The 25,444-nt window shown below is 32.1% G+C and overlaps 1 protein-coding gene across 1 annotated transcript in view; it reads right to left on the bottom strand.

The window, feature by feature from the left end:
* Positions 1 to 19,055, bottom strand: part of LOC140060679 (ras guanyl-releasing protein 3-like) — a 41,213-nt gene extending 22,158 nt beyond the window's left edge. The window contains exons 1-6 of the mRNA XM_072106990.1: positions 18,985 to 19,055; positions 11,893 to 12,051; positions 8,176 to 8,281; positions 6,173 to 6,283; positions 3,249 to 3,380; positions 2,707 to 2,857 (exon numbers count right to left, since the gene is read on the bottom strand). Coding sequence (XP_071963091.1) covers positions 2,707 to 2,857; positions 3,249 to 3,380; positions 6,173 to 6,283; positions 8,176 to 8,281; positions 11,893 to 12,051; positions 18,985 to 19,018 — 693 coding nt within the window. The 5' untranslated portion in view covers positions 19,019 to 19,055. The remainder of the gene's footprint in view (positions 1 to 2,706; positions 2,858 to 3,248; positions 3,381 to 6,172; positions 6,284 to 8,175; positions 8,282 to 11,892; positions 12,052 to 18,984) is intronic.
* Positions 19,056 to 25,444: the final 6,389 nt, after the last annotated feature.

Consider the following 25,444-nt stretch of genomic DNA (forward strand, 5'->3'; position numbering starts at 1 on the left):
GCTGTGGGTATCAGTGGCTGGATCTCAATGGAGATACAAAAATAAAAAGCAAAAAGCTAAATCAAAACGATAAAGTAAACATATATATAATATACATAAATGAGAAAATCTATGCTTGGAAAATGTATATATATATCCGTATAAATATGTCGTATATATAATATATATATAAATGAGAATAATCTATGCTTGGAAAATGTATATATACAAATGTCGTATATATAAAAATATACACAAATGAGAAAATAGCTCAGAACCAAAACAAAGGGAATACTTTATTTTACGTAGTTTTGTGCAACTGTATCTTTAAAAAAGGTTTAAAGGTCAACGATTCAGATTAACCAATCAACATTCTTGAGTACATACTCAATGTTTTATATTATCCAATCAAAATACATAATGGTTCTCATCCAAGTCATTATGTTATTGATAGCATCTATATTTGGCAACTATCTATCTTGAATATATTTTTAGATTTAATTGGTAACATCTGACCTAAAATATATAATAATAGATTAAGTTTGCGAGTAGTAAGTCCCTGCAGCTCTAATTCCTCTTTTATTTTTAATTCAAATAAAAAAAGAAATTTATTTTTACCATTAAAAACAATAAAGCAAAATGAATAGGTAGTTTAGAATCTAAGCTTGACTCAACTACCAACAAGTGATAGCACATACTCTATATAAGTTTTTATGGCGAGCTAATTACGCGGAGTGTGGAGCTACTACCTCAGAGTAGGATTATATGAGTGAGGGCTATTTCTCAGGGAGGACTTATATATGTGTGAGCTATTCCTAAGGGTGGACTTATACATGAGTGTGGGCTACTCCTCAGGGTGGACTTAACACGAGTGTGGGCTATTCCTCAAGGTAAACTTATACATGAGTATGGGCTATTGCTCAGGGTGGACTTATACATGAGTGTGCAGTGATGTACAGCCACAAGAAATAAAGTGGTTCGGTTTTCGCAAGAAAAGGGAAACACCTCTGTTAAGCCACTGGGTTGTCAAATGCATCTGTGAAAAAGTGGTCACTGAAACCTTCCCAACCATACTGGTGGCTACAGCCCTGGTGTGGGCTATTCCTCAGGGTGGACTTATACATGAGTGTGGGCTATTCCTCAGGGTAGACTTATACATGACTGTGGGCTATTCCTCAGGGTGGACTTATACATGAGTGTGGGCTAGTCCTCAGGGTGGACTTATACATGAGTGTGGGCTATTCCTCAGGGTGGACTTATACATGAGTGTGGGCTATTCCTCAGGGTGGACTTATACATGAGTGTGGGCTATTCCTCAGGGTGGACTTATACATGAGTGTGGGCTATTCCTCAGGGTGGACTTATACATGAGTGTGGGCTATTCCTCAGGGTAGACTTATACGCAAGTATGGGCTATTCCGCAAGGTGGACTTATACATGACTGTGGGCTATTCCTCAGGGTGGACTTATACATGACTGTGGGCTATTCCTCAGGGTGGACTTATACATGAGTGTGGGCTATTCCTCAGGGTGGACTTATACATGAGTGTGGGCTATTCCTCAGGGTGGACTTATACATGAGTGTGGGCTATTCCTCAGGGTGGACTTATACATGAGTGTAGGCTAATACCTCCGAGGATAAACCTATACATTAATAGAGTAGTACTAGTTTATGTTACATTAATGAATTCAATTATTTCCATTGAATAAATATTTATGTTTTTATTTCCTATCCGTATAAAAAATCTGTGAAATTAATTACCACTTTTTTAATTCAATCAACTATATTGTAAAAATATATTTTAGATATTAAACTAAATAATTTTAAAATATCTTGAAAAATTTTCTTATAAAATTTTAATTATTACGATTGTTACAGATATTTTACTTATTTTGGAACCTGATCAATCCAGTACAAAATGGCTATAATTGAATAAACATCAGAAGTGATAAAATTTATTATTAATTAACAAGCTATTTTCAAACATGTTTTTACAGCATTCGCCACAATCCAAGTATACGCTGATCTGAAGCTGAACTTGGCAATCATGTTCTCGAAGGTGATCAGTCACGCGTGAAGTGTGATCGTTTAATTAAATGCACGCTGAAGAGAACCGACATGTACTTAAGAGTCTGCAAACACTTTAAGTGACTGCCATTGTTAAGTCGAGGAATTACGATGCATTGTTATTTTCATCTTGGATTGCGAAACGGAAATAATAACAGTAATAATAATAATAATTTATAAATAGAGGAAAAATGAGCGCTATAAAAATAGAGAGAGATTATAATATTATACAAATAATGAATGTTTATTAGTCTAAATGTAATAGTAGTTCAAACATATCCATATTAGATAGATCATGTATGATTCCACCAAACTTTCTAGGTTAAAATCACGATTGTGAGGCATTTGATAAATAGGCAAACTGCCTTAAAATATCATGTTTCGAGAAAATAATATCCATACTAGAGCAAAAATCTGTCAAGAAATACATTTTGAATTCTGTGGCTCAAATTATGTATGTCTCCTATAGATAGTGGGTCACATACAATGTTTTAAAATCGAAGGTTCTTTGTACGAAATACATTCAATTATGAAATGCAGATGCATTTTATTCTTCAAATACTTTCAGAAAAACTGAATGTAATACATATACACATAAATCCATATCTGTATTGAACATGCATAACACGTACTAATCACTACTCTGTATGTACACTTACATTTAAACGCCGAAATACTTTGTACTCAAGAAAAGTAAGATGATCGGCTAATTCTGTTGGCTCTAAATGATTGAAGACTAAAGATACTTTTCGGTTCCTTCCACGGAGAGGGTTCCGTACAGATACAACACGCATCCAGTCATATGATGGTCTAAAGAAGTCAGAAATTTTAATTTTACTGGATTAGAAAGTGAGATGGTACAAGCGATGAAATTAGATGTATCCACCTTTTAGCATCATTCTCACTTAATGGACTCAATGCAAGAACATAAAGGAAGTTGACCAATCACAACACGATGGATCATCTGAACTGTCGCTTGTGATTGGTCAATTCACTTGCATTGTGCCTACATCATTGCATTGAGTCCAAGTGGGAAACGTACTTATAGAGTACAAGTTACCTATGTTGCACTGTGTATACCTTTACTTTTATTTTCTGTGGGACATATAACTTTCATGGGAAGATTTTATTTCTCACCTCACACAAACATTCGGAATCACATTCATGTTAACAAACAAGAATGTTTACTTTAAATACTTACAAATTAGAAACATCGACAATAGTTATAAGTTGTGAATTTCCATCTGCGTGTAGGAGTGTTTGAAATTCTTGCAGTACACCATATAATTTCTTGTCTAAATCAAAATGAACAGGCCAGTTCATTATCCAATACCTGAAGAACAGAATATCATAGTGTTCTAGTACGTGTTATGTTTGCAGGTTTTAAGGCTATTAAAGTCATTATGTGAAAAAGATTGAAATCACTAATTTCATTTTATTAAAAAGTAGCTTTATTGTGACAAGGATTGAGAAAAGAGGCCAAAGGCTTCTGTCATCGATTAAGGATTTATAATAAATAATTATTCCAACTTTCACATAAAAATGAAATTTCTGTAGCTGGTGTGAAGAACAACTTGTTGCCTGATTTTTGCTCCCAAAATTTGGTACATAATTTGGTAATAATTATTGGTCGAAAAATGAAAAATAAAGTTAATGACACAAATGTTTTTTCTTCAAGATAGAAACATAAACAGCTTTTATAGATAAAACTCCAATAATAATGGTTAGTTAAATGGTACCCAACTTGTGTGATCTATTGAAAGTTTTTGCAAAAACAACACACCACTATAAACATGTTACAAATGTACCTTTATTTTTATATATAATATATATATACATATAAAACAGAGAATTATAATAAAAGTGGGACGACCTCACACAAGACAAAAAAAAATTTTTCCACAAACAATTTTTTTTACGCACTATTTTAATCAGGTAGTGCGAATATAACAACCCATTATTTTCCTCAAAATCTCATTTTAATATCTTATGTAGAACTTCAGTGTTGGTTTCTGGTTAATACTTTTTCTAGGGAAAATCCACACCCATTGCTTAAGAGATTACCATAAATTGATGTAGAAGATAGAAGTATAAGTACTGTATTTAAATATTATTTAATTTAATCTTATCAAGGATAACTTGATAAAATTAAGTAGATATATATAGAATAGATATGAATATTCCATATCAATTAATGTTTTAATTAATAAATATGAGTATCTATAAAATATAATTAACTATGCTAATTACTTTTATTATTGAATTTGAAAGAGAAGTTAATAAAAAATGTATATTTAATATATATCATCGATGAATCTAGAAAACAAAGTTTGGATGGTGAAGAGCAGGAGAACACCTTTGACCAAGACGCCAAGGGGAGAAAATTAACATTTTTATCCTATATATATAAGAGCATGTATCAGATTTAGTTGTATAACTTACAAAATGCAAAAGTTACAAAAGATTGGCTAATAAATAATTAGTATAAAGCAGTTTCAGTTTTCCAGGGCACTATTGGAAAAACCTTGCACCAGTGAGGAGTCATAAATGCATGCTTTACAAAATTTCACATATTCACTTTCTCCTTTTTGCTTTTTTTTATTCTAAATTTGATAGTGCCCTTGCAAAATATTTTTTTCAGTACAGCCCTTTCAATAACATTAATCATTGCATGATGTCATAATTTGATTATATTAATTAATTTACACAAAGTAGACAATAGCAATAGAATGAATGAAACGAATCTATTTATGGACTATTTTGTTCTATGAATATATGCATGCATGTTTTACAATAGAAAAAACTGATCAGAAAATAATTTGTCATCAATTAGGTCGAGACTAGAGTCATTGAAATGAATACAGATTATCCCATTAGCAAACTACTTCCATTTGATTAACCTATTACGATCAATCTCCAACTTCTAATATTATCGACCATGCTGCAGTAGTTTAAAAAACGAGGTATGTGTATATTATGTATGTTATGTAATAAGGCAGATTGAATGTAATATTGATTTAGATAAAAACTAAATCTTAGCAAATAATTTTTATTATGATATTTTATACAATAACATAATAATGAGTAAAATAGGTTTTTTTTGTTATGTCTGATGTAGTGCATTTCATTTAGTATGACAGGCCTATGTAAACTAAACATATAACAAGATGCAATGGAAATCCTGAACACAGAAAGCTTGTAAATTAAAATCTCACATACTAAACGGGACATTTTGTAAACTCCCAAAATCACTCGGCTTTTATAAACGTTTATTAGAAAATAACACAATGTATTTGTTACATTTTTCACCCCTAGCTATTCTTTCATTTAATAAATTATCTAGATCTGTATTTTCCAAAAATGATTGATTTAACCAAAAAAACAAAAATATTGGCGTTTATTTTTAAATAGTGCAATTTTTTTGTTACAATTTTTTCCTTGATTTAAAACAAAATATTAGATTTTATAAACCCAGTGTTTACTAATAAATAACACCATTTTTGTTTTTACATTTTCCCCCTTGATTTAAACAAAAATATCGGCTTTTATAAACGTTTATTAGTAAATAACACAATTTATTTGTTACATTTTTCACCCTATCGTTGAAATGATTACACGATAACAACCATTCAACATTCATTCTGAACCTTACCTTTTGTGTATCCCCTCTAATACAGCAGACATATATAGAGTTTGAACAATACCATGAAAGCCCCAGTGGTCTAATGGTTAGGAAATCTGCATATCAAGCAGAAGGTTCCAGGTTCGAATCCTGGTTTGGGGGACTTTTTCTAATTCTCACAGATTTCCTCATCTTTATCATTCGAAATTAATTAATTAAATTTCAGTATATCACCGGGCGGTTTAGAATTACTGTTCTATGCCTAATGTGTTATCTGATGAAGGGCTAGTGTTGCCCGAAAGCTCTGCTAACTTTTCTGGATGTTTTACTTATCGTTTTGATTTAGCCTTTTGCTTTTTTTTTGTATCTCCATTGAGATCCAGCCACTGATACCCACAACATTGTCATTTTTTCAGTAATTTGCCTTTGGATTTATATATAAATTAATAATATATTATGTATAATTAAACTAATATGTATATATAAATTATAGTAGTTTATACCTGATAGCATGACATATCCTTCTTCTGTAGCTAAAAGCCTGACAATCTTCAAACGTTGCATTGTGCATACATGTTGACTTGTTACACTGACTTTTATTGCTGCATTGATACGTAAGAAAGATTAAAGAAAAGACAAACAAAATACTGATAAGTTTGAAATATTAATATCATACCATAACGCTCTGTTTTAAAGGCTTTATTTCATCATAGGTTATAATCGCACATTTTTTAGAAATTTTTTAATTTGTTTTATAAAACACTAGTATTACACATTATGAACAAAACCAACATTCCTCTTTTTGTCAGCCTTAACCATTATTAGATTAAAAACAAAAATTGTACTTTTTTATCAGGCGGCTTAGAATTTGTTCTGTGTGTTGGTTTATATGTAAAAGTATTGTATCTCTTCGGAGATCTCACTGCATAAATAAATATACTGAAAGATGCGGCCGGTTTAGAATTTCTTCTGTGCCTGTTGATTTGTGAAAAAAAAAACTGATATAATCAATTTCATTTAAGGTTTTGGGTGCCGCTATAAGTTACTGCATTATTTTATAATATTTCAAGATATTATTTTCCAAAATGAAAATTAAGACACGGATAGGAGACTTTCATTTAAAATACTCTATAGGCAGCATATGTTAGTTCTTTTGAGCACACCAACAACACTGTGCAACAGCAAATCTATAGTAATTTCAATTTAATTAAATTCTAACTAAAACTACTTTTATCAAATATCTCTGAAAGCTAGATTACATATATCACAACAACACGTGTACTAATGGTTTTTACTCGGGGGCTTAAATAGAAAATAATACATTTATATTTCATTTTCACAAACTTCTCAGAATATCTGATCGATATGTGGGTGGTGTGAATTTCAATTGTCGGTAATAGATCTAAAATTTAGATTAATAAAAGGTATTTTGAATTTGATCTAAAACATTATAAATGTACATACTCGTACCCTAAACTGACTGTAGGATCTTGAGGACGAAACAAGTTTTTCATTAAATTTATCATTTTAAAAATCAAACAACTATTTACATACTGTACCTAAAGAGAAAAAAAAGTGATAGTGAATGTCTAAATATGGTAATGATATGACATCATCATCATGTCCAAATATGGTAATGATATGACATCATCATCATGTCCAAATATGGTAATGATATGACATCATCATCATGTCCAAATATGGTAATGATATGACATCATCATCATGTCCATTATATGGTAATGATATGACATTATCATCATGTCCAAATATGGTAATGATATGACATCATCATCATGTCCAAATATGGTACAGTAATGATATGACATCATCATCATGTCCATTATATGGTAATGATATGACATCATCATCATGTCCATTATATGGGCAAATGTGATGTGACCATATATGGACACGATGCATGTTATATCACTACCATAATTGGGCACATCACACTTTTTTGTCAAACTAGTTTGATAATGTCAACAGAGCTTTACAGATGAGTTATATACCATACCATCATTTTGAACACAAAGATGGGATGGCCTTATTATATATATTATATAGTACATCAGAATGGACTTAACCCAAGCACTGAAATCAAATGGCTCATTTTGCATAAAAATTATCAAAATTAAATGAACCCACAACTTCCAGATCACTATAGTCTGGCGTTCCTACCTCTAGAGCACCGAGCTTGCGCTGATGGCTAGGGGTTAGATTCGAGCCCAAGTAAGTAGCGGGTACTGCCCAACAGTATTGACTCAATACCATGATGCAAAACTACTTTACAGTAGCAGGAACGGATTTAAGTGGGTGCTAAACAGGCTTTAGGCCCCCCCTAAAATTGTACTTTTTTAAATAAAATAATCACTATTTTTATTTTTCTGCATCCTGACGGATGGTTTTATCATTTATGAAATATTTAGCGCCCCACCCCCCCTAATCTATAATGCTGGATCCGCCTCTGAGTAGTTACAAACAATTACAATTTCAAAAAGGATATAGATGAAGAAACTGAGTAGCAAGTTCTTCTGATAGCATAAACCACTCATGCATTAAAAAAAGTACACGTGGGAATGACGATTCCTCGATAACTTGCCCTGCGTCATCTGAAAAATACAACAAAATAAAACAAATTAAGTGATAGGACTGTCCGACTTTTTTACAAATTGATAAATAAAATTGAAATCAGACTGGTTAAAATCAACATCACATCCTGTTGCCACCTTCTTTTGCTTTCAATTTTTTATTATACAGAAATATTTTCGAATAGAAATGTTGACATTCTTTGATTCTCTGATGACATTTTTGATTTGTACATTACATTTTCTTTTTTCAAACCTTCGTTTCATTGTTATTGATTGTTTCTATCTTTTGTGCTTTTCAAGGAAATAAATGTTTATTTTTATTTGATACATACAGTAGAAATAAAACAAATTACCTAAACCCAAAGACTTGATATTATTAAGCATTATTTCAAGAATGTCGTTGAATATATAATTTGAAATTTGTCCTGATTTCTTGCTAAATTGGGGGTAATTTATTCACATAGTTATTAACAAGCTATTATTAATTATTCCCAGCAGAAACAGGTTATAAATTAATGTAGTGAGAGAATGAGGATAAACTTATGTCAGATAAAACAAGATTAAACAATGTGCTACAATTTCAGACTTTAAAGCCAAACTCACCAAACATTTGATCTCAAAATATTAAATTGTTTATATTGTTTATTCAATGCAGCTTATTCTTTATTGGTGTATTTCATTATAACTTTGTTTTGTTTTTAATTATTTTGTACTACTTAGTTTTGTTATTTTTGTATTGTATAATAATGATGGAGTAAGAACAGTTTTCCTGTTTGGGCTCATGCCTTTTACTTGCTCCTACCAAATAAATATTATTAATATTATAGATAGATGAATATCGAGTACGGTTTTTTTTTTCTACACTATCAAAAAAATTTGATGTGCCCATATATGGACATGATGATGTCATCACTACACCATATTTGGGCATATCACTTCTATATTTGGGCACATCACATTTTTTGTTGTCAAACTAGTTTGATAGTGTAGACAGATGAAATTTTTAAATGAACATAAACACCTGAACAGCCATTGCTTATGTTGCGTACAGTATGTGTCAACCATACATAATCAATCTATGGTGATACTATATTGTATGAATGCGCACTCATGTTAACATCGCCAAACCTCTTTATCAATCTAACCAGCAATCATCCATTAATTCATTTGACCTCACTAATCTAATCTAAGCATTTTTTCTGTAAACACTAACCATGCTACAGTAGTATTACAATGTTACATTTGACTTCACTAATCTAATCTAAGCATTTTTTCTGTAAACACTAACCATGCTACAGTAGTATTACAATGGGCCTGTTTCTGCTGCAACTGCTCAAAATACGGTATAAAAATACGGTATAAAATACGGTATTTTTTATACCGTATTTTTTAGTACCCCGTTTCTGCTAACAATACTTCTTGGGTGGTCGTGTTAAATTTCATCTTTTTTACCCAAATTGCCATTCATTTATTTGATCGATAACTAAAAGTCGCAATAAAGGAAGTTTTACGTCTCACTTTCAACAGCCGAGCCCTAGTGATAGAGATGTTGTGAGAGCACAGAAAACATCGTAATGGGGACAATTAATTCGTTCCCTCCCCGAGTTATTGTATTTTGCAATGCTGTACTGCTTTCGCAGGCTCTTCAGCTTTGAGTTTACTTGCTTTGGAGACAAGTCTATTCCATACTCCTGCTTTATTTTTTTAGAAATGTCTTTATAAATGTGGTTGTCCCTTTTATTACCTTTTAGTTGGCCAGACATTTTAGCTTCCCCACACAAATTTATTTAGTAAAACTGTTACGTCTTCGCTCCACATTTTCGTCGAATATATATACACGTGTGTAAAACAGCTGACAGCGACAGAAAATAAAAACATGAATGTTGACCTTTTGTCATGTAAAAAAAAAATACTTTTTTATTGGCAGCAGAAACGGGTACAAAAAATACGGTATAAATTTGTAAATACCGTATTTTATCCACAAATTTTGTGGGGAAAATACGGTATACAAAATACGGTATATTTTTTATGAGCGCAGTTTCTGCTGCCAAAAATATACCGTATATATATGGTATTCAAAAAATACCGTATAATATACGGTATTTAGTTGGCAGCAGAAACAGGGCCAATGTTACATTTGACTTCACTAATCTAATCTAAGCATTTTTTCTGTAAACACTAACCGTGCTACAGTAGTATTACAATGTTACATACATGAAAAGAAATCAATACAATTATTAGGCTATTTTAAGAACCCACATAAAATGTTGAGAAGCTCATGTAAATAATAAACAGTTTGTCATCGACAACGGGGGCAATGGGCTTATGATTATCCCACGAATTTTTAACGGGGTATTGCCCTTTCTTTGGGGAGAATACAATATACTTTTGTTAATTTATATGTGTTAAGTTTAACCATTTTTTTTATACTTATCAATATCACTAGTCAAAGGTTGTAACATGGACGTATACCTCCATAGTTGTAATAAGTCTTAATAGTGAAACATTTAATGATGCTCGTTTTTTTATGCTTGTTTTTTTGTTGAATGTATTGTTACTGTCTTTCATAAAGCGAAATCATTGTTTTTGTTCATTTATTGGGGGAAAAATGAATATTCAAAGTTTTTTTATTATATTTTATTCATCTATATTTGTCATGTTTTTGGGGACAATAGTAATGACCGATTCAATCAATCAATATATAACTTTTGCTTATAACTTTTGCTTATAACCATGTTCATTTGTAGGCCGTTGCCAATATACAGTAATCTTCCTAAACACTATCTACTACTTTTAATACTTACAATATTATATGTTTTCATCTTTTCCATTGATTGTAAACCTCTAATTAAGCTTTTCAGTATTTTATTATTCAACTTCTATTTCCAATAATAGTCAATATAAACAATTAATTTTTATTATTATCATTACTGTAAATAATCATTGTATATATTTTATAATTAATATTTATATAGGTTTTTTTTTTGTTTTTTTTTGTAAAAATCTACTGTAATATTATACCTTTATTATGGTTATAACAAGTACAATTGATTGAATAAAGTTCACATAAAAATATAAATATAAAAAAATATCAAATTTACGAGGCATTCTATATACACTGCATAAATCGGAATACGATTTGAAAAACTTTGTAATATTTCATCCTGCATAGATATGTTGAATAAATACATAAATGAATAAATAATATTGATAGCTCATCAAAACAAATTAGAACATTTTATTCATACTATAGTACTTATTATGAAGGTTAAGATATATCTAACCTATTGACAATAATTCATATAAGCCTTTAGGTTTAAAATAAATCGTTAATAATTATTGTATGTAGAGTGAGGCCTATAAAGGTTGACCGTATATTTGTTAATTTCAACCAGCGTATATTAAGGTCTGAATGATGTCAAGGTTTTGGAGTCCTTACACTCAGTGGCTTAATGCAATGGGCAAAGGCCCCTGGTTTAGCACTCCTAAGAGGCCTCCAGCGCTAGGTAGTTGCATTGGGCTCCTCATGCTCTGGGCCCAAGCGTTTAGCCAGTGAGGGTGAATATATATTTGCCTAGTGGAAAGCAGGCTTTAATTCCCCTATCTCCGCCTTGTCAAAGTCAACAACTTACCGAAACATTCTACACAGAGCTCAGCTAACTTATCAATGGCAGCAACTTTGACAGACAAACCAGGAAAGAGTACCTTATCCTCTTCCATAGACTCACTGTATGTAGATGATGTTGACAGCTTCTTCCGCCTCGTTATCATGCTATCCAGTGTCATGCTCCCTGTTGAAGATTTAAACAATAAATAATTGATTGAGATATTTCAAATCAGAAACTCTCACAATTTCTATTTTTTCCAAAAGTCACTAATTTGAACCATGGAGGAATTATGTTTGAACATGGATACAAATTAGGACAACAAATGTAATATATCTAAAAAATCATGGAATTAATCCTTTAAAATCCTTCCTACCCTCCACCTCCTATCCCCACCCTCCGCGCACCCTCTCTACAATCGCTTGATCATCTGAACCAACCTATATTAGGTAATTATGGAATGCAGTAGAACGCTCCACCAAAGAAACACCCCTGTATCAAGTGAGAACAGGGGATCAATATGTGTTTTATAGGCCTACAGTCGATACCCTAAAGGATCCCACAGGTGTCCATTTAAACAGAGATCTACTGTATTTAATAATACAACAAAAATATTGTGTGTATAATTATTATTATATTATTTTAAATTGAAATTGTTTATGGCATGCTGATCTATGTTTTTATATATTTATATCTGTATTTTATTGTTAACCGTTTTTGATGTTGTATTTTTTTTTATTTCAAACCTGCTTTAGTGGCGGTATTCTGTTGGTTTGGATTGAATAAAATAAAATAAAATAAAAATAAAATATTAATAGTACAATGTATTGTAAATAACAAACAAATATTTTAAATAGGTGAATAATGTCATATCATAGCTGTCTGGTTTTGTTTTTCAGTTTAAAGCTTTCGGTTTCAAGCCTGATTCATGTCAATTACATGGATAATAAGCTTTCAACTAATTACTATGTGAACCTAAAGTAGCAGTCTACACCATCAATATCAATCATATTATAAAACTAGTTTTTTAAAAGAGAGCAAGTCAAATATTGCTCATACTGAATGCATTTAAAAGAAGGTAGCCTGTACAGTACAGTATATGCTAGCTAAATATACAATTTTAACAGGTGCGAAATTTCGCAAATAATAATGCAGAAGATAGGACATAACATTACAGTAAGCTCAGCACTTCATTTCACCATTTTTAGGCCATGTGCCCCCCCCCCCCACCCATTTTAAAATCCTGGATCCACCACTGTTTAATACAAAAATGTAATGCATGATTAGTATAGTATCTATTAACAAAACGTGTAAAATGTTTTGTTGTACATAGTGGGGAAATCCCTGGGGAAATCCCAAATCTTAAGTATAACTATAAAGTAATCCCACCCTGTAATTTATGTTAAATTCAGACAATTCATTATAATGCACCACAGCCAACTTTGGTACTATGCTTACCTATTAGGTTGTATAGTTTAAATAATTTGTTAAACTAATGCCATTTTCACACACCTGCAAGAAGTAACAAGTTGTAACCAGGTTTGCATAGTGTGAAGATAAAAACACTGACAAGATGCCCCAAGTTGCAGACGTTCCAACCCTCCCAATTTATCCGGGAGTCTCCCGAATTTTAACATCACCTCCCGGTCTCCCGAATTTTTAATATATCTCCCGATTTCACACATTTCTATAAAATTCAGTAATATTGTATTAAATTATAATCTATCTTCCCACGAAAGTTAATATTACAAATTAATTTAATCCCACACGTCGTACGTACCACCCCGTATGATACAACGAACATGTAATGTATGTAAAGATTGTATAGCATAGTACAGCGTACTGTAACTTGTAAGGCGACGTCCTTTGTGTTTACCGACAGTACGCGATTCTTACCTTTAGCGATAAAGCTACAGTATCGCTTTATCAGTAGAGTAGGCGCACGTGTACTGAAACTTTTTCCTGGTTACAAGTTTGACCTAATTCCCATGCCCAGGGAAGGCATCATCGTCAGTGTAGTAGTAGTAGTAGTACTATGCGACGTCCTTTGTGTTTACTGACAGTACGCGATGAATCTACAGTATCAGTGGTAGGCGCGCGTGTACTGAAATTGCTAGTTACAAGTTCTTTGACCCAATTCCAATGCCCATGCATCGATCGTACCATCGTACAGTACTGTATGTATTCTCACTGCGCATGTACCGGAAAAGTACTTGTAGTACTGTATTTTGCGTACATACTTTCGCGAATTGCAATCACTCATGAAATTTTCTGGTTTTACAGTATGTCGGAAAAACGTAGTAGCGTAGTTTTAGAGACTAAAGTTGTAACAAGAAAAAATATAAAACTAGATTTTCTAATGAATGGAAAAATACGTTTCCGTTTGTTAGTGCGAGTAATCAACACGTTACCGAGAGTGAATACAAATTTTTTTGCACTATTTTTAACGTGAATTGTCATGCTCACAGGGAGGAATCAACGATGTTGCTGTACACTCCAGTAAGTTGTTTGTTTTAATTTGTATTTTTGTTAATGAATTAATACAACTAAATACAGATTTGATTTGTACTGTGAATGGTTTTTTATTTAAGTGTATACAACGAATAAAGTTAGTAAATAAAGTTTGATTTATAATCACCAAACAAGTTCTTTTCTTTTTGTTTGTATTACTCTGATTTGCAAAGAGCTGTCTTTATATCGTGTTGGTAGTACAGTATACTTTTATTCTTGAACGTTGGTGGCGACAGACATCACAGTGTTAACATTGGTGGCGGTATATCCTCCCGATTTTTAATTCATTTAGGTTGGAACGTCTGAAGTTGCTACTGCGCATTTGTAATTGTTCTGGTATTAAATTGAATCATACATCAAATAGCGCCCAACTATACTTTCTCCCGAGATTTCTCAAGGTTCACATGTATCAAAATGTGTAATTTATAAGATCAAACTATGTTACAAATTGTAGTAATGTGTGCAGATGTGTAAAGGGTATTATCAATGTACAGTACAACAGGGTATTGCTAAACACCCCGCAAACCCCCGCAAACCTCCAAAAAAACATAGCAAACCCAATCGAACCAACATTTTTTTACATGGATATACCCAGTGGGTTGTACACTACATGATTCAATCACTTTCATGTTGGTTCGATGGGGTTTGCTATGTTTTTTTGGAGGTTTGCGGGGGTTTGCGGGGTGTTTAGCAATACATGTACAAATACTATACATTTGAAACCCTGATTCTGACTCAAAAGTACTATTTCATGTCAAACAGACTTAAACTGTCAATGAACCCATTTAGATTAATTAAAATTGTGATGACGGTGAACAACACATTTATTTCTGTCACATACTAAAAAAAAAAACAAAAAACTGCTAGTTTGATATCAGTTTGATAAATCAAAAAACATTAATTACATAAATGATTATTTCTCAAAGCAAAGGGCACATGGCGGTCAAATAGTAATTAGCAAATTATTTTGAATAGGCATTAGAAATGTAGGTGGCCTAAAGGTTTATAACAAGATCTGTGGTTAAGTGGGTATTAGATAGCTATCAGTCTGTGGTATGAAATATGTAAGGTCTTCATTTTTGTTTTTCATACTGTTTGATTCAAAATGACCAGATTAATAATGCTTACAAAAGTGCATTGAAGAGCCTGCTTATATAATGAATTATCAATATTATTATTGAATACTGTATTTCTTACCCTATGTCAAAATGTATTACTAATATTGTCATACTTAATATTATAAACGGTTAATATATAATGATTTAATTAAGTGTTGCAGCCAAATTTATTTAATGCATTGATGACCAGGATTGGATCCAGTATTATAGAGGGGAGGCTAAAAATTGGGAAGGAAAAATAAAAATAGTCATTATTGTGATTTAAAAAGACATGGCTGTTAAATTTGGGGGGGGGGGGGGGCTAACGCATGTTTAGCCCTAGCCTAAATACTGTACGCGCCTGATGACAAGTACAGGTACTTCTTTTTTCATTTATTCATTTATTCACTTATTTCGGACTGTATATCCATAGAAAAAATTACATACAGTATTAACAAAAGTTAATCCACAAGATCAATGCTTGTTGGCAATGCTTTTATATATTAGAAACTCCACGGCTGCTCCGCATCATTCTGTTGGAAACCGACTTTTAGTTCTAATAGGACGAAAACAATTTTAGACACTATTTTGTTTTTATAATATAATCCCTATTTGTTTTCTTAAAGATGTATTGTCCCCTAAAAACATGAAAAATAAAGATTAATAAAATCAGATTTTGAATACATTATTTTGTAGTTTTAATAAAGTTAATCACTTCCGTAGGGAAAAAACGGAAGAAATTAATGTTTTAACTTATAAAATGACAAAATAAATGGTTAAATTCAAACAAAACCCCATTGGGTGGCAGCCAATGTTACAACTTTTGCTTTAAATTTCACTTGTTTAGATAAATACATTTTTTTTCTATCAAATTTTTGGTCAAACTATTTAAAGTAACATTAAAATGGTATATTCAAAAAAAAAAATTGAAAGAATTATTTTCTCAGGGAGACAATACATCTTTAATAGGTTAATGTACTGTATGTATAATTAATTATGAAGAACATAATGTATTATGAAACCAGTACTATTCATTTGTTGCTTTGTGTCTTAATCATATTATAATGCTATAATCCTATCTTACATAGATAAATAGTAGCAAATACATAAACCATTATTATTATCATGTTGAGTCGTTCCGCAGAAGAGCTCACAAAAGTAAAGCCATTAGCCTATAACGGCGCGCTTGTGACGTGTTGCAGTGGGTAGTCACTTTAAGTGTAGAATCCTATTTTAATACATCGTAGAGGTTGGCACGTGGCCAGAAACATACCTGGGAATATCGACTGTTGCGTAAAATGGTTATTATGAAAACGTTGGCTATGACGTAGCTGATTTTCCATGTGCTACGTAATGACACTGAAAAAATATATCTTAATTATTTCAATAGTGCAAAGCAATATGGTTCATCTTGGATTACACATTGATTTGTACATTCATATTTAAGTCCTATTCGTAATTGACATATCAATCATTTGAAATTTAATTGTAACTTTAACGGTGGCGTACAAATAATCCAAAAAAAAAGTTGATGAGAGGGAGATGAAGTTAGACAAAAAATAATAATTTAAGATATTTTTTATCAACTTCAACAATTATTTTAATTATTATATTACTATAATCTTTATATCGGTAAACAAATTTGACATCAACAGTCATGTGTACACATAATATAAATCCAAAGGAAAATTACTGAAAATGACAATGCTGTGGATGTCAGTGGCTGGATCTCAATGGAGATACAAAATAAAATAAGTAAAAGACTAAATCAAAACGATAAAGTAAAACAGCCAGTCACTGAGATCCAGGCACTGATACCCACAGCATTGTCATTTTTTCATTTAATTTAATTTTTTATTTATTCATTTAATATGGTAATACTGCCACAGTTTCAATTGTGTTTTACTACAGGTCTTGTTTAATATGCGAAATAAATGAAATCGAAACTTTTCCCTGAAACCAGACTCTGAAAACCGGAAATTCTCAAAAGGAGAATTTGTTACGGTCCAATGGTTCCAAATTTGCTTTTATAATTAAAATTCTGATTATAACCAGATTGTGGATAAACAGACAAATTTGCCAAGATTATGGACAAGATCAAGGGTGTCTAAGGACCTGTTCAGACATACAGAGTCATACTTTTGTATCGTACGTGGCGTACAACTCCATAGGTCTGAACCAGAAAAATGTGGGAAACGCATCTAATACGACACTGATCTTTCGTTCGTTATGGCAGATCATGGTAAAAGATCAGTGAACGACGCTCTAACCAATCAAATTTACTCCGGCATACCAGCCCAAATCGGTAAGCTTACAATGCTACTTATATGATATTGCTTGCGATACAAAAGCATAACTCCATGGATCCGAACATACCCTAATTTTGGGAGATTTAACACTATAATTTAGTGGTAATAATCTCTTCTTTCGAGAATTTTGTTTAATTATAAACAGCTAAAATACACTAAAAACACAGAAACCATACAACAAATTATCATTACCTGATGTCATAATTGAGTTATTCCAACATATTTTGCTATATTATACTGTACTGAGGCAATTAACAGAGATGAACTAATATTATTATGCACTAACTGTATATACTTAGACAAACCACAAAGATTGAACAGATGGTAGAATGAAGAAAATGATGAATAGGGTGAAATAACTAATCCATTGAGTGGCAATACAGGATTTAACAACACCAACGTGCTATAATACCAGGGAAAAATGAAAAATGTTAGTACTATAGTATCTAATTAAAAATAAAAATAGTGCGCAAACCACAATGTCGCAGGCAACCAGTAGCTTTTACTCAACCGTTTTTTACCCTGATTGACCTATCAACCTTTTACACGTCTCTGGTTATTAGGTCATGTTGTTTCTGCTGCAAAAAAATAGCCGGTTATTAACCATGTGAATAAATTAATTCCAATTTCTTGGTTGCAGAAACAGGACAAATTTTCAGTAACCAGTTGAAATTCGGTGTTATTTAACAAATTATTTCAGTACAACTACAGTATAGCTGCAACGCAAAATAACGGTTATTTGATTGACAGTCGCTGACCTTGAGTCAACTACAATGCAGCAACGTTTAAACTGACCGCCCTATTTGCTCTGTCGAGGTTAACGGTTAATTTCCGGCGCTAAACAGACCCTTACTCTCTGCACCACCCAACACTCCATATCACGTCCAAACTGCTTCCTTGTATAATAATACAGTAGGATCTACTAGTAACTGTATAATAGTGTATAGTATACTATCAACAATTTTCATTTCAGAATATTTTAGTCCTATACAGTAACAGAGCTAAATTACTGTATGACAAGACTTATGGAATAAATAGCTGTACTTGTATTATAATATTATAAACAATCATGTGATTGTGGTGTTAAAAAATAACCGAACTACGTTTACTTCCAAATAATGTATCACAAAGCTATAACAATTAATTACACAATGAAACACATCTAATGCACAAAAGGAAACCTCTGAGTAAAATAAACATACCTGGCTCTAGCAGAAAAACTGACTCGGAATTCATTAGCAAAATATTTGTATTAATTCCAGTTTCAACGATAATAGTTTATAGCTTTAGCTTGCTAGCATGTTCTCTACTCACTGTTAGCCACCACATAAATGAGGAGAAACTGGCATTTAACAGATCTGATAGTGGTCGTCTCGTGACGATGAAGCAATTAGTTCAACTGAGCTGTTATAAGAGCTGCTTATACTATTGTACAGGTATGCTGTATGTCTGTTTCAGCTTCCCGGATTTAACTTTGTCACTCTATACTTCTTTAATTCCTTTAGTAAATATTATACGACCGCTTTATTTACATGTCGTCCCTGTGGTTTGTTAAATTATTATAATCTTGTATAGTAATTAATTTCAATTATTGATGATGTAAATGTTGATGTACATTTCATAAATCAGTACTGTATTATCATAATCATTGTTATTATTATTATTATTAGTTAAATGCGCGGCAATGTTATTTTGATAAAATATACAATATAGTTATTAATTATTAATTTAAAGATGTTTTGTCCCCCAAAAAACATGAAAATTAATATTAATAAATCAAACTTTGAATAGGCAATTTCATAGTTTTAATAGTTAGGTAATCATTTCCCATAAAAAAAAACAGAAAAAAAAATGTTTTTTATTTATAAAAAGCCAAAATAAACAGTAAAATTCAACCAAAAACCAATTTTCTGACAGACAATTGAACAATTTTTTGCTTTAAATACATTTTTTTTTAGGTAAACATTTTTTTGATCAAATTTTTTGTCAAAGTGAATAACAAACATTAAAATTACATATTCAAAAAATTTTAGAAAAATATATTCAATGGTATTAAATATTAAAATATTAGTAAATTGCTTTGTTTTGTACAAGCCTACACAATTTACAAACATTTATGACTTTAACTTATTAATATATTTTATAAAAAAAGTCATCAATCAATTTCCTTTAAATTAAAAAACATAATTAAATTTATTGTCAACGTGAATGAAAAACAATCTTTATACTAATGAAGAATAGGTAACAGGTCAAGAATTAAAAATATATTATGATTGTGTCATGTTTAAAGTAGTTGATCACAATGTTCACACACAGTGTTATTTGCCAAGTGAAAATACTAATTAAACAAGTAAACATCGTCTTGATTTATCTAAATACAGACTACCTCAATAACAATATTTGACTGATTCTCAAGAGGGCAGTAATCACTGTATATATTATGTGTATGATCATACTTGTTTTAGATGGTATAGAATGTTGTAGTAAGTATAGGTGCTCAAAATACATTCTACTTATTAACAATTTATTAATTCAGACTCGTTTCACCAATGAGTATATTTCCAGAGACAACCCCCAGCTGAAATGAATACAGCATATAGTAGCATCGAGTTAATATTACTATATGAGTTAATAGTCCCCTGTCTTAAATTTCTTCTACATAAATCTAAAGCTCTGTCTACACTATCAAACTAGTGTGACAAAATAGGGTTTTAAGGCTGTAATATTAATCTTTTCAACCCTCATTCATTTCACAGGAAAGTTTTTCCTTAAACCGCTAGTCCTCTAGGATAAGCTCACTCATAAACTTTCCACAACTTCACAGGACTGTAGGTTGGTAAGGTTTCAAACCTGAATATTCACAGAGGCTTTTGATAACCCAGTGACTTGAAAACAATTGTTTAAACTTTCTTGCAAAAACTGCACCACTTTATTTCTTGTGGATACATCACTGCTTCAGTATGCTATTCACCTTGTGTACTCTTAAAGTGGGATTCTGGGTTTAAAATTGCTTTTAAATATCGTTTATTTATTAAATAAAAAATATTATAACAATATAGACATGTCAGAATGAAGAAGTAATAACGAGAAATTAAACAAATTAAATTTCATATACATTTTAGGGTAAATTCATGGAAAGTCTGTTTTTCAGCAGCTTAGGGAAGCTCATTAATATTCATGAGATATTCACAAAATCACGTCATCAGTGGATTCCAAACTCGCGACGTCAAGCTTGTACGTTGTGTTCTCTCTCCCCTGTCAAACGACGACCACCTGATCATTGTGAAATACATTTTTTGTAGATTTTCTAAGCTAGGCCTAAAGTGTAATAATAGCAGTAGTAGCATATATTTATTTGACATTTAATGAGATACAAAATTTAGTACAGTTACGAAGTCATAAATTATACTATTTTTATACCTCGAATAGTACAGATCGTATATCGGCTTCACGTACTAGGCTAGGCCTAGCCTAAATCATTTTATTCATGGGTGAGAGCCATTTCTGACTAGGGATTCCATGCCACGATGGCTACGTTAAAACATTGGGGCCATCATTCATGGGCCTAGCTAGCTAGCCTATTACTAAATGATTGGCCCATAAATAACAAAACTCAGTGGATTCCAAACCCATCCTATCAACCAAACTCCTAAACAATCTAAACCTAAAACGTTCTACAAAAATCGGCTGTAAATATTGAGGCAAAACAAGGTCCGATCGCCGTCCGCACGTATGGTGTCCCGATCGTCTAATAAGTAGGCCTAAAATAGGCCTAGTTTACTCTCCAAAAAAGCGGATACTGCATCAAGCAAGTAGACCGGTAGTAGGAATGAGACCTAGCCGATCCGGCCCAGTTAAAAATTGAGCTAGCTAGTGTAGTAGACCCTATGCGAATTGATACTACCAGGCCTTTTACTATAAGCTACACTAAAATTAGCAATACTTATGTTTACAAAAATTCCAACTCTCTCTCATTCGAGCTATATTATCTATACCATTCCGGTAGGTCGAGTCGACCTTCAATCAAATACTGTACATCGTTCATGTTGTGATTATAGACGAGGTATACTCGACCCGACCAGTTTGGTATTGTATACTGTATCTGCTTATCACGTGACGATGCCAGGCATGGGGCAGAGAGAGCACGTGTATCGTCGTCTCGCTCTCCTCGCTCAGCAGGAATGTATACGTTACGCTTCATTGATTTTGAAGGCTTTCCCTAAGTCAGTGCGAAAATCGGCAAACGTAAAGTGCAAACTTATCTAATTTTTAACTGTTTTTATGGATTTTCATAGAAAATTTACTTTATAAATGGGAAGACCGACTAAAATTACATCAGATAAGTATAATTTTACAAAAGTAATTGATATGGTTAATGATAACGAGTCGTCGGAAGATTGACCATTTCACGAATTTCCTATTCTGTAACCACAGTGTGATTTTGCCGTAGCTGCACTTGTAATCTGGCCTCATTTCACAGCCTTCGTTCTGCTTCACTGGGCGCTTATATAAATTGAAACTTTTACCGTTCAAGAGACAAACAAATATATTTTACATTTTTTACTATTCATTTTAAACCCGGAACCCCCCTTTAAGTGGTATGTGCGCTATATAAATCCATATTATTTTAAAACATAAACATATATGTTCATACATATCTTTTCTTTAAACACATCATCTAGGCACTGGTTACTCACAGAAAATGTTGACCTTGATGTATTTTGTGAGTGACTACGTACAAGTCAATCTATCAAAATCAAGTTGTATGATTCATTTGGTAATTTCTACTAGGATTCAATTGACCCATTAATTAGCACTATCAGACTTGTTCAGTCTGCCCTTCCAACACTACGTCATGACATAAAATATCATGCCAACAAAGTTAACCAACCCTGTATAGAATGAGTACACACTATCAGATCTACTGTACGCCTACGACAGACATCGGGCCAAAAGCCAATGATGTACACCTGTAAAAAAACGTAGCAGGCAGCAGTTTGCCCATTCTAGTATGTCTTGACAGTCCAATTGTTTGTATAAAACTGCACACCTTATGTATTACAGATGACTAGATACTCCTTACTTATAAAAACAGATGTCATGACAGATATAATCAGGCCAATGAAAATAAACATTTATCAAATAACATTTTCTATAAAGATATGGGTGAAAATATAAACCAAAAAAAATGTATTCTAACAGAATGACTCAGTATCTGTACTTTAATGTTTGGAAATATGTAATAATGTGGATTTTTATTACAAATGAAAGAATATTAATATGTAGAATGTATACAGGACGTTTAATAATGATACTATCTTTATTGTTTAGACAAAGCTGGCATCTGCCATACTGTACACCATCAATATCTTTTCCACAACTGCAATGTTACTGTAAAACCAAAATGTGGTAACTCTATTGTCAGTAACAAAAATTTCTGGTTATGTAAACTTGTTTTAATTTATTAACAATTAATTAATATACATAATAAAACAATTTTATAGATCAATTAACGTCTACTGCATTACATTATTTCCAGAAATAATAATATATTTATTTCCTCCAAAAAAAAATGCAAATACAATATTAGCGACATTAAGGAGTGTGATCACATAACTAAGGAACAAGTTCCTATTATTACTGTACCTAAAGGGAAGACTTGTAAAAATAAAGAGAGATACTAATACAGTATTGATTAAATGTATGTTTACATGAAGAAAATCAATAGTAAATAAATTATTGCGTTCAGTACATTATTTTTAGACAAGCCTGAGAAGAATAATAATATGATAGGTTTACTGGTTAATGGACGCCAGCAGATTACAAAATTTTACCCTATTTCTTGTGCTTCCTATCTAATTAAATTTCTTCAAAAAGCGGTTTTATACAAAGATCACATTGCAGCTAAAATTTGCTCCAAAAGCGTATATTTGATGCCAGAATCAATTGTTAAACCAGAATTGGTTCTTTTTATGTGGACCCATTTCTACTGGAAACAAAATAGCATTCTTTTCAAATATGACGTTGCTCAGCAGAAACAGGTACTAAAAAATAAAACTTGCAGGCTGTTACTAATACTACTACTAACACTATTTCAAACAAAATAAATATATTTTCTAGCACTGTTTATACATACTTGTCAATTAAACAGGTATGGTATATACACAACTTGTTGGCTTACTGCGAGTGTCAAAAAGGAAATCGTCTATTCAATGATCCTGTAGAGGTAACCAACTGTACATTCAATAATGCTGTTGTTACCAGTACATATCTTAAATACTGTAAAGTGCAGTAGCCTACACAAACGTATTGTAATTATGTATGCCTTATGAAAATGGACATATAATAAAGTAAATGTTTAACAAAACAAAAATTGATTCTTATATCAAATTTGCTTTAGATCTAATTTCAATCAGAACCAGATGTAGAATTATACTTTTGTTTATTCGAATGTACATTCAAATTTAAATTATTCTAGTATTTTGTCAGATTTTGTGTTGAAAAAACTGGGGCAGAACCAAAGGTCAAGAGAGCATTTATTATTGTGAGAATCATTTTTGTTTTGCTTTGAAAAATTACACAAACAAAATGGTTTTGTTATGTAATGATGAGTGCGACTTTATTCCTGGATAAACCTACGATAGCCCATTACATGCTATCCCACGGTTCCCGCAAGTGAAATGGGGCTGGGGCTTGCCCATATGAGGTCATGGTTGGCAGATTAGTTCATTATTGCAAATGGGTGTTCAAGAAACATCCTCTTGAGTGCACAGGCTATGGTTGGTTTATCCAGAAAAGCTAGGCTATACTGTAAGCATGAAATAGAGTGATTGATATTAGGCCAAATAAAAAAATATACTTGTTAAGCGTCACACCCTCATAAATTTTCAGGGGCGGGGGGACGGTTTTTTTCTTTTTTTTTTTTCTTTTTATAGAGGTATATTTTTGCGCGGTGGACGTTTTTCCCCACTTTTTTTAGGACGAAACGTCAAACTTTTAAAATGCGAAACAGAACAAAATTGACTATGTATGAAATATTATTGCTTATGACAAAATTGAGTTTTGTATTGTTTATATCCAGACGTAATTAAAACATTAAATTTAATTGCCACCAAGCGAAATTGTAGGCCCTAGGCTAACTAATCCGTCCAAGCTGCTACCCCCACCTCACTCACCGGCCATCCGCCGTCTCTCGCTCGACTCATCTATCCAGGAAATTCCCTATCGCGAGAAGCATGATTTGGTCTCAATAATACTAAATAGTGGGCTGATTTATAGTTTGAAAACAGCTTACGGCATTTCTTAAGTGAATTTTTATTCAACGTATTCATTCTTCTTTGATGAATCCTTTGCCAATTGCTGTGTAAATCAGTATTTAAAGTTGTGATGCAAAAAGTGTATGTAATTATTCCACAGGTAAACCAGGCATAAGGAAACCCATCGCCCAACAGGACCTCTTGGTGTGCCGATCTCGAGCGCGAGATCATCGTAAACAAAATTGGTAGAGTCCATTATGTATGGGGTGTTTCCTATTTACGAACCTATAAAAAAACGCGCTTCGACCACTGTGTAGGCAAAATATTTATTTCGTTAAATCCCTAAATTGATAATCGCGTATTCTGTAATCACGTGACTGATGATGTAATCCTCAGCGACGTACTA

The sequence above is a fragment of the Antedon mediterranea genome, chromosome 10 (assembly GCF_964355755.1).
Source record: "Antedon mediterranea chromosome 10, ecAntMedi1.1, whole genome shotgun sequence".
Classification (NCBI taxonomy): domain Eukaryota; kingdom Metazoa; phylum Echinodermata; class Crinoidea; order Comatulida; family Antedonidae; genus Antedon; species Antedon mediterranea.